Consider the following 10,922-nt stretch of genomic DNA (forward strand, 5'->3'; position numbering starts at 1 on the left):
CGATCTTTGATCCAAGTGTCAGAGATGTGGGGGTTTGCCATCCTGTGGAAGCCCAGCTAAACTGGACAAACACAAAAGACTTTCAAAAAATACAGTTTCCATGTGCTTTTTGCAAATGTGTTCCGGTGATCAAGTGCTCTTGAGGTGATCCACAGCTTTCACCCCCATGAAAAGGTACATGCCTCCTTCCTACAAAGTGACAGACCCAATGCCCAGGCTGGGACACAACTGCCTATTCCATCCCCTCTTCTAGTGTAGGGCTGGGAAGAAATGTCATCAAAGATATCCTGAGCATCTAGTGGTAAGGAAAGGAGGAGGAAGCAACAAGAGCTAAATCAAATCAAATCAAATTGGACCAAATTGAATTGAATCAAATAGCTGAGTTGTAAGGGATAATCACTGAGTCCAGCTGCCTGACTACTTCAGGGCTGACCAAAATAAAAAGCATGGTATTAAAGGCCTTGTCCAAATGTCTTTCAAACACTCACAGGCTTGGGAGATTGACCACCTCTCTCAGGAGCCTATTCCAGGGTTTGCTTACCCATTGGATTAAGAAATGCTTCCTCATGTAAAGTCTGAACCTCTTCTGAGGGGCACAGATTTGAGCCATTCCCACATGACCTGGCACTGGGTCCCAGGGAAAAGAGGGAGCTTTTCTCCTTCCTTGCCTCAGAAAGCTGTACAGACCAGTGAGGTTGCCCCTCAGGCTCCTTCTCTCCAAACAAGAAAACCCCAGTGCCCTGAGCTGCTCCTCACAGGACACCCTGCCAGCCCTTTCCACAGCTTTGCTGCCTTTCTCTGGATTCATTCAGGGACCTTCACATCCTTTTGAAATTGTGGGGCCCAGAAGCACACACAACACTCAGGGTGAGGCCACCCCAACACCAAGCGCAGCAGGATAATCCCTTCTCTGAAGTGGCTGGTGAAGCTGTACTTGATCCATGCCAGGGTTTGCTCCCTGGGCTGCCCAGCACACACTGCTGACTCCTGCTGAGCCTCCTGCCAGCCAGCACCCCCAGACCCCTCCTGCAGGGCTGCTCTCCAGCCACTCCTCATCCCATTTAGACTTTTGCCTGCCATTACTCCTTCCTATGTGTAGAATCTGGCATTTATCCTTGTTCCATTTCATGCCACTGATGTTTGCCCAAATACTCCAGGCCACCCAGATCCCTCTGCAAGGTCTTTTGTCTCTTGGGAATGCCAGCAGTACCTCCCAGTTTGGAATCATCAGCAAACTTGCTCATGGTGCATTCAATTTCTGCATCCAGATCCCCAAGAAATATATTGAACAGAACCAGCCCTAGAATGGAGCCCTGAGGAACCCACTGGTGACCAGTCACCAGCCAGATGTCCTTTGGCCAGATCTTCACCCAGTGCACCATGAACCCACTCATCCCACAGCTGGAAAATTTGTCCCAAAGGATGCTGTGAGGTATAGTACCAAGAGCCTTACAAAAACCCAGAAAAACAACATCCAATGCATTCCCTTCATCTGCTGGGCAGGTGACCTTAATACAGGACACTAAATTATTTAAACTGGATTTTTTTTTAATGTACCTGCATTGACTATGACTGACGATTGCAGTGTTCTTTAAGTGTAGTGATAGGACAAGTCCTAAGTTTTAAATGAAAAGAGAGTAGATTTAGATTCGATATGAGGAAGAAATTGTAAGAAATTGTTCTGTCAGGGTGGTGAGGCACTGGCACAGGTTGTCCAGAGAAGCTTGTCCGAGATGCCCCATCCCTGGAAGTGTTCAAGGTCAGGTTGGATGGGGCTCCGAGCAACCTGGTCCAGTGAAAGATGTCCCTGCCCAGGCAAGGGGCTTGGGTCTAGATGATCTTTAAGGTCTCTTCCAACTCAAACCATTCTGTGATTCCACTGTATTGTAGGGCAACCTCCCCTGTGTTGATTTTCTTTACCTCCCCATTAACTACTGGAATTAAATTTTCTGTATTTCTGGTAGAATTCTCTTTTACTACCTTGTTCATTGTAATTTCTTTGAAGCTTGCAGCCTTCTGACTTTATACATGCTTGCTATTATTTTTTATGTGCTTTGAGTCAGAAAGTTTTATTCTCTTTTTATATGATTCCCTATTCATTTTCAGATCTCAATTTCTGGAACATTCTTCCCTGCTGCTCTTTCTCTGCTTTTCAAGTTGTTAATACATTTTCTAAATCACAATGTTTTGCCTGATTTTACCCAATGGATGAGCAGTTCTCATTTTTTTTTCTGATGCAGTTCCCCTTGCACAACTATAAATTTATTTTCTTTCAGGGTTGTAACTTTATTGGACATCATTGGGATGTTTTTTGTAGAAAGTGTTCCCCCATTAGACTGGTCCTATAGAGAAGACCCTGTCCTCGTCTCTATGTGATGAAGCTGAACACTACTGTCATTATTTTTCTTCCCTCTTCCTTCCTTATATCAGAATAACAAGTACCAGTGGTAACTTTTTACTTAGTGGTAACTTTCACTTAGTGGTAACTTTTATAAATGTCACTAAAAAATAATAAAAGAAATATTGCAATATAGAAACCATAATTTTATTGGAAATAATCAACACAACTGCAAGAAGTTTTAACTCAGTGCTCCAATAGGTATATTTTATCATTACAAAACTGCTTTCTGGTTGAAAGTCCCTCAACTGCAGCAGCTTGAAAGCTGCCTAACAGGATGTCAGTAATGGCAGTTTTTCTTACATACTTTGTGCTAGCAAACCTGCTCACATGTGGCAAATGTATTCGTTTGAATGCGGAAGTGGTAAACATGTACAAAATTAATCTTTCAGTAGCTATGGCAGTCTTTTTTTTTTTGTGATTGACAGCCTTCATTTCGAAGGGAGTGGCTTTTTCACTTCATTTCCTTTTACCAGTAGGCTGAGTTAAAGTTTTGTCACCATCCACATCCAATTCATTCACCTCTTCCTGTAATTCATCCTGCAGCTCATAGTCTGAGGCTGATTCAGTGTTATCATCCCAGTAATCACCTTCGTATCTGTCCAGTAAGTGTTTCTGGGGCATAACGTCGTCATCGTCAGGAGGATTCCTTGCTTTTTTCTTTTTCATTTTCTTTTGAATCTTAGAAAGCTGCTGCTGCTGCTTCTCTGTCCAGACAAAGCTTTGTGTATGTCTTGACACTTTCATTTTTTTATAGTCCATTATCTGTTTATTCAGCAAGTCATGATCAACACCAAACAGATTAGGCCGCATGGGTGAATCTGAAGATTGAGTTGTTGACGGGAAGAGTTTACTGTGGGAAAGAAAACAAGTATTGGCTTGGGTTTTCCCCCACATATATTTCTATTTTTGACAACTTGAGTAACACAGAAATAAACTGGACTTTTCAGTTTAACTTTATTAACACCCTGTGTTCCCTATGTTACGAAGGAAGAGATACCACCATATCATGTATGCAAGGACAGTTTGTGTCAAGAGATTTAATGGGAGAAAGTCAATAAAGCAACAAGATGCCAGATGAAACTGCCAGTCTCTGGGAAAAAATGTACCTAGGTGAGCACTGTATCTGGGAGACCCAAGGAACTCAAGACTTCTCCCAGCTCTTCCAAGAAGTGAGAAGCAGCAGCCTCTGTCTAAAACACATCAGAGCAATGTGACACCGTATGCTGGACTTGACTATTTCCCCAAGACACGGAGGAAGGTGTTAGGTACCCTTTGGGAAATCTGTCACAGGAATGACTTCCCACAGGAAGCTATTTCTGATTCACACCTGATGGACCATCCTGTGAGATGCTGAGGCACAGAAGGCATTTCTACCAATAGACTACAGCACACAGGTGCAAAGGTTGTTGGCTTTGAGAGCATCCAGTGCACAGAACCACTATTCCAATGGGTTGTTCAGCCCTATCTCTCAATGGTTAAAAATCCCTCACAGAAGAATGTTAAATCAATTTAGGGAGATTTGTCAGTAAACTTGCAATCCATATATAATAAACCAAACTTGTATCAGAACAAAGTAGACACGTAGATCTGTACTGGTAAATGCCATTTCCATCCTGATGAGACAATTGCCAGCAAAAACAAACATTACTGCTGCAGAGCATTTTTAAAATTTTAATTATCATCAACACATCAAGTCTTGAAATCTTAGAAGTTCTACATATATTTTGCTCATAAAAACTAAGATATTAATATGAGAACAAGTATCAGGTCTGCGAGTAACAATGTACACACCTAATTAAAATATACTTTCTCTTATGTCAAATAATACCCAATTTAAGTTGGCCAGCAGAGATGAAAACAGACATTCATACAATTCTGAACCAAAAAGACCCACCTTGAATCATTTTGAGATGATTCTTCTTCTTCTGGAGGTCCAAAATCAGCAATTGCCAGTAAGTCCTCCACCTGTAAACACATGAAGGCCACACATATTTAAATCTACTTTGTTTAAATCTACACTGTTTAAATTTACTTTGTTCCTATCTAGATAAGAAACCAACAAGTATCCAACAAACAATTCTATGTTTGGAATATTTAGCAAAACCACTTTAAAACGGTCTTTTCCTTCTTTTACATGGAATTGCTTATACTTCTTTCCTGGGCTGTTTTTGTCAAATAGTGGATCCAGAGATTCCTACAAAGTTTTTTGCCTTACGTGCATTATGAACCCTTGGCTAGGGATTGTTTGACATATACCTTTTTTGGTTTATTTCTTCTTACCTCAGTCTTGCAAATCCTTTTCCATAACATCCTTACACTGAGATTTTTTTCACCTCTTCTCCCTTTCTGCAAGTTTGCATTTCTCTTACAGGCAACTATGGAGGTCCCAAATCCCTTTTAACATGGCATCTAACCAGTAAATGCTACAAACTATTAATGTATTATTAATGCATTATTATATGCTGTGCTCACAGACTATATGTAATTGTGAAAATTTTCTCTTGTTTGAAATTTCATTTCAGTTTCTCTTTACATTAATTCCCTTCTAATTGAATTATTCTAGGAGTTTAATTGGATATTTTTTCCCTTTACTTAAATACTTAAAAACCAAGTTCAGCATGTTATTTGAATCTGTGATTGACATAAATCTGATGAACTGTGAAGTTGGAGAAAATGATTCATCTATCTGCTCCCCAGTGTCATTCCCTGACAGAAGTGATATAAAGAGGGTTTTTACTTATCTTCTGTGAAACTCAGAACTTTTCTGATCACAGGAAGTTCAAGCAGTTCATTGCATTTCTAGAGAATCTGAAATTCTTTTTATCCCTTCCAGCTCTGCTCATGCACACTGCAGGAGCCCATAAGGGTCTAACAGTAATTGGCCGTAACAGTAACACTATTATAAATAATAAGGCACTTCAGAGCACAGAAACATGAACCTGTTCTTTTCAACTTCTGTTCACATCAACAACTTGAGGAGACATTTCTCATCAAATTCTACTCATTGGTGTCATCTTTCTCTTCTGGAAATCTCACTATGTTAGAGATCTCGCTTCACAGTCCAATGACAGCAAATTTCCAGGAAACATCAGTATTCTAGTAATATGTCAGCTAGTTAAAGCTATCAACACCTTGACAGAAAACATGAAATAGTAAAGACAATTTTAAAAATTAAGGAAAAAAAATATAGTATGAATAAGCCTACATCCCCTATGCAAAGATTTGCACTTCCCTACAAACATTTTAACAATTCACAGATGGAAAAAGATATGGGGAAAAAATAAAAATACAAAAATCACTGGTTTTTCAATTGAATCTTAAAAGCACATAACATTTAAAATGTGAAAAACAGTTCTTCCAACCTCATTTCCATAATCATATACACCAGGCAGCCCTATATTATTCCTTAAAATGGTAATTTAATTCTTTAAAAATTCTTCACTGGCCTAATGATACTGCCTACAATTCTTCTACATATTATGTAGGCATCAATCTTACTCAAGATTACTTGTTAAAATAGTTTTTGCAACTGTAGAGAAAGACTGATTTTTAATGAAAATTGGTAAAGCAACTAAGTCATCAGCTCTCTGCTAAGTCTGTATTTGTACATTGAGTCAAAGATTAGATTTACCTCTTTTACAGCTGCAGCTTCTTTGTCTTTTATAAATACTACTGGGGGTACATTTCCTACAATCTGCTGACTCTTCAGAAGATACCTGGCAAAAATACAGCATTCACCAGCATGAGTATCAGTATATCATCTGCAGGACAAGTAAAAGGTGTTAAATTAAATCCAGCGGTACTGCACATTTAAAGATATGGCTTGCAAAACTTTCAGTCTGATGAGGAGCTATCCAGGTTGATGCTAAGCAATACATCACTGCAGAACCCCAACTCTGAATGCATGGCTTACAAAAACTACTGGTTGCAGGTCCAGCTGAGTACTGATGATATTAGGTTTGTCCATGTCTGTGTACATAGTCTGGCACAGGTCTTTCCCCACGTCATTTGGTATCCTTATCCCCTCTGTAGGGATAAGAGCAGTGGGGGATACAGCCCTCAGAGCAGGGCAAGACAACTTATCCTACATGCTAGCTGCAGGAAGGATTGACAGGGGTTCCCTTCTCTTCTTCCCAGGAGCAACTTTCCTTCTTAAAGAGTGGATGCTGTGGAGGAGAAGAGAGCATTGTGCTGGAGCAGGAACGACACAGCTTACGTAAACAGGGAGAAAGTAAATGGTTTTACAAGTATGCTTCTATGCCACCTGCCACATGGGTGAAGTCCTGAACTTCCCACAGACTGCCTGGATAGCAGAGGGAAAGCCAAGGAAAGGGAGGAAGAGACAAAAATTTCAATGATACCATGAAACATCACCGGACTCTGTGTTGGAAAAATGGGGAAAAGCATCACAATACATGGTAGCATTCTCAATTTGGGGTTTTTTTTTGTATCAGTATTGTGAAGAACTACTGTAATAACAGTCATCCCTTTCTGGAGGCCTAAATCATCCCCAGCAATCAGAACTGCCCAGTGAATCTGCAAGGAGATCCTTGCAGCTGTCAGTCCCCTGTACAGCATCCCATCCTGGGCTCCTGTCCCGCATAGCCTGGCCAGCCACTGTTGCAGTAGTGTTAATCAAGTCACAATAAGCAGCGCAGCTCAGCTCCAGGGAGCAGCCTCTGGGCTGACTGACAGAAGCTCACAACCAATGGGAGCTTTCCTAGGATGCAGGCATCTTATTGGTTCAGAGTCTGGGGGCACAGAGATAGACCAATGAGCTGTCTCGACCCGGGAGTTTGGAACGGGATAAAAGGGGCCAGACACAATAAACAAGGCTGTTGTCTGATGACCAGAAGGGAGTTCTGTCATGCGTTACATTGTGGATCCGCTGTAATAAGCCACCACCACCAGGACACTGGAGTGAGACCTGTGCCACACTCCTCTTGCCTTCTGCTTGGCCCACTCCTGCCCTGGGAAAGCACAGAAGCCAAAAAAGCCAGCTGTGCTCCAGCACAAGATCACACAGCTGGTCTGACGCAGCCACCCTTCCCTGTGAGGCTCATCACAGGAGATGCTCTACTCCAAGTATCTAAAAACCTAAGGCAGCCCAATAGTTCAGGTCTAGACTGTCAGAAGTATTGAAGAAATGGCTCTGGATCAGGAAGTGGCCTGTCTATTCCACAGCAGTACCGTATACGTGGAGCACTCCTTCGCAGCACACTTTCAACGTAACTGTCCTTCTCCACAGTGGAAGCAGGGTTCCAGTACAAACGGCACGCTGAAAAGTTGGATGACAGGGACACCTAGAGAAAAGGCAAATCTCTCTTTAAGATGATATATATATACACAAACCTCATATACAATGAAGTCTGTGATGGATTGCAGAGGACCTAACAGAAAATGTCTTTTGATAACAGAAGTGATGATATCAGACCAGAATCAGCTCATGAGTAAATCAGGACTGATCTACGCCCAGCCATGTCCCAGTGCAGCACAAACACTGTGCAGCTATAAAATCTGTATTGTATTGGGAAGAAGGCTGTTTCTTTCCATCTCTCACATTATAAGTCGTTTAATTTACAGCAATGCCTCCTGAAAGAAGTGTCTTGCCCACACCAGCCAGCATTTTTACATGCAGACATGTGATCTGAGACAAGCTCTAGAGAGACAGAAATACTCTGTGAAGGATGCTGCACATATACAGCCAAAAGACCCATCTTGCCCATGTAGTTTTGAACGCTTGTCTGACAATAGAATGAATTCAGCTGGAAAAAACATCTATTTTAGTAATGAATGACAACCCTGTTGTCATAGATGCAGCTATGCTTCTATTTTCTATGCTTCTAATACCAAAGTTAAGTCCACCAAGCTTTTAAGCCAAACACTGGTATATTTTAATCTTTATAGAACAGCAAATGTAGATGATAAAAACTGCAGACAACAAAAAAGAATGCAGAGACTGACTTAGTTCCAGTATCAGAACTCTAACATCACTTTCAAATCCAAAAATTATGACACCACTAGATACAATTACATACAAATCTCAATTATTTCTCAGGTCTGGCTTGACAATAACATTTTCTTAGGCTTGCCCTTTTGTTTGAACTAGTCTCATGCATCACTTAGGTCTTCTGCCAGTAAGATTGCTGGGGAGTGACACAAGCAGGTGACAACTCTCACACAGCTACAAGAAGAATGGACTCTTGGAAAGATACACTTATGTTGGTAAAACCATGCTCCTCCTTCTGAAAGGGCAAGACAAAGAGTTTATGTCTGAGTAATAGAAAAATAAGTCATACCAGGAGAATCATCATTGAATTGGCCTGAGTTGCATTTGCATTAGAGTGGCAAAGGTCTCCTAAGTCAGGTACTACAGCGGCAAAGCTCTGCTCGTGCGTACTCCAGTGCCAGATCTAGCTGTACTCTGCCACATCAGAATCAATACAGTAAAACTCCTCTGGGCACACATCACAACACCCAGGGGAGCTCCTTTGGCATGTCCATGCCAACCTCACAACGTAATCAGAGTGGCTCAGCACAAGCTGTAGTCTTGGCACTTGCCTTGCAGATTTCCAGCTTGAGATCATAAAATTCTTGACTGACTTCACAGGTAGTGGCCATCTCTAACACAGCTTTATGAATAAGCCCATTCAAGACTCTGCAGCGCACGTTGTCTTCTTTCCTTGTTTTTGTAAGGTCATTTTTCTTTAAAAAGTCCAACTTGGTTGGTTTATACAACTATAAAAAGAAACAAACAACACATTAAACAGTAGTTACACACTTGTATTAGGCAACTATATACAGTTTCATGCACTTTACTAAGTATGCTCTTATTTCATTACTGCAGCTGTGATGGCTTTAGGTCCTACGTATCAAGTGTTTCAATACAGAATACTTCTGTTCACAAAATCTTTGACATTCATGTACTACAGTCAAAGTTTCTAAAGTTCTTTGTGTATTTTGTAGCAAGTTATGAAGTTCCATAGATCTGTTTTCTCAAATACAGCATGCATTGACTGAAAAGTTTTGCTTGTTTGAAAAACATACATTAAAAAAATTTTCATTAAAATAACTTCTATGAATAGAAGTTTTAATCTGAATCAGTACTCAGGAGTGTGCAAGAGAGCATTGATGCTGGCAAGGATGAAGCCAAATGTCACAGTCAGACTGAAGCCCTACTCTTTGTTCACAAAATCCTGCTATTTCTCCATCAGAAAATGCTTCAAAGTTAGAATCAATGGCAGGAACACAAGTCTGTTCCTCCTGGCACAAATAAACATATCGCCTTCAGAGCTTGCACTTACCATTTGTGATCCCAGGGTAGGGCTGTCATACCAGTACTTCTTTCTTTTGGGAAAAGGAAAGGAAATCAGCCTTATCTTTCAGTAGCTCACAGAAATAAGGATTCTCTGTGTAATTAATATTCCACCTGTCTGAAAGGACACCACAACACCCAGGTTTTCATACAAGTAGCTCTCCTCACAGCTGGGGTGCAGGGAGCAATGCTTTCCATCCACAGCTGAAGCTGCACATAGATGGGAAAGGGGTGGAAAAGAACAGCTCTCAGGTTTCTTTAGATTCAGAGAATCATAAAGGTTCTTAAACAGGGCTAAGATCATCAAGTCCCATGGTTAACCCAGCACTGAGAAGTCCACCACTAAACCATGTCTCTAAGCACCACTTCTACATGTTTTCTGAACACTTCCTGAGACAGTGATTACACCACTTTCCTGGGGATCCTGTTCAATTGCTTGACCATTCTTCCCTTTCAGTGAAGAAATTTCTCCCAATATGCAATCTAAATGTCCCTCAGTGCAGGGGCCATTCTTGAGGCCACTTGAGGCCATTTCCTCTCGTCCTGTCACTTGTTTCCTGGGAGAAGAGACTGACTCCCACCTGGCTACACTCTCCTTTTTAAGGGAGTTGTAGAGAGTGATAAGGTTCCCCCTGAGTCTCTTTTTCCCCAGGCTAAAAACCCCCAGCTCCCTCAGCTGCTCCTCACAGGACCTGTGCTCCAGACTCTTCACCGCTGCCCTTCACTGCACATGCTCCAGCACCTCGATGTCTTTCCTGTACACAGGGGCCCAGAATTGGACACAGCACCCGATGTGTGGCCTCACCGAGAGCACAGAGCACCGAGGGACGATCAGTGGTCCGGTCCTGCAGGACACACTACTGCTGGTAGAGGCCAGGGCCATTGGCCTTCTTGGCCACCTGAGCACATGTTCAGCCGCTGCCGACCAGCTCAGATCGGCGGCTCGGGGTCGGTGTGTCTCTCTCCTCCGCGGTGCCGGGGCCGCGGGAGCGCCCGAGCCCCACACCCTTCTGACTCCCCTTGCCCCAGCGCCCACAGCCCACCCCGGCAGGGTCCCGCACCTACTTATTCTTGCGGAGCATTTTCCGCAGCAAGTTCCGGGATTCGCCCAGGGCTGCGGAGCTGCGCAGGCCCCGGCACCACCTCGGCACCACGGTCACCCGGGCGGCCCACATTGCTGCCCTGGCCCCCGGCCCGGCCCGGCCC

General features: G+C 42.5%; 1 protein-coding gene across 5 annotated transcripts; it reads right to left on the reverse strand.

The window, feature by feature from the left end:
• Positions 1 to 2,523: 2,523 nt before the first annotated feature.
• On the reverse strand, positions 2,524 to 10,921 carry RBFA (ribosome binding factor A). Of its 5 annotated transcripts, none has more exons than XM_031056993.1 (7): positions 10,782 to 10,921; positions 9,706 to 9,926; positions 8,963 to 9,139; positions 7,592 to 7,704; positions 6,033 to 6,117; positions 4,296 to 4,366; positions 2,524 to 3,251 (listed from the first exon to the last, which is right to left on the reverse strand). In XM_031056993.1, exons 2-7 carry the CDS (start codon positions 9,706 to 9,708, stop codon positions 2,858 to 2,860), a joined length of 843 nt encoding a protein of 280 aa, XP_030912853.1. In that variant the 5' UTR covers positions 9,709 to 9,926; positions 10,782 to 10,921; the 3' UTR covers positions 2,524 to 2,857. The 5 variants fall into 5 exon arrangements, with proteins under 5 accessions (XP_030912853.1, XP_005421009.1, XP_030912855.1 ...); XM_005420952.2 differs by having other exon boundaries at positions 9,706 to 9,748; positions 10,782 to 10,916; XM_031056995.1 differs by having other exon boundaries at positions 9,706 to 9,744; positions 10,782 to 10,905.
• Position 10,922: the final 1 nt, after the last annotated feature.

This window comes from Geospiza fortis, unplaced genomic scaffold (genome assembly GCF_000277835.1).
Source record: "Geospiza fortis unplaced genomic scaffold, GeoFor_1.0 scaffold104, whole genome shotgun sequence".
NCBI lineage: Eukaryota > Metazoa > Chordata > Aves > Passeriformes > Thraupidae > Geospiza > Geospiza fortis.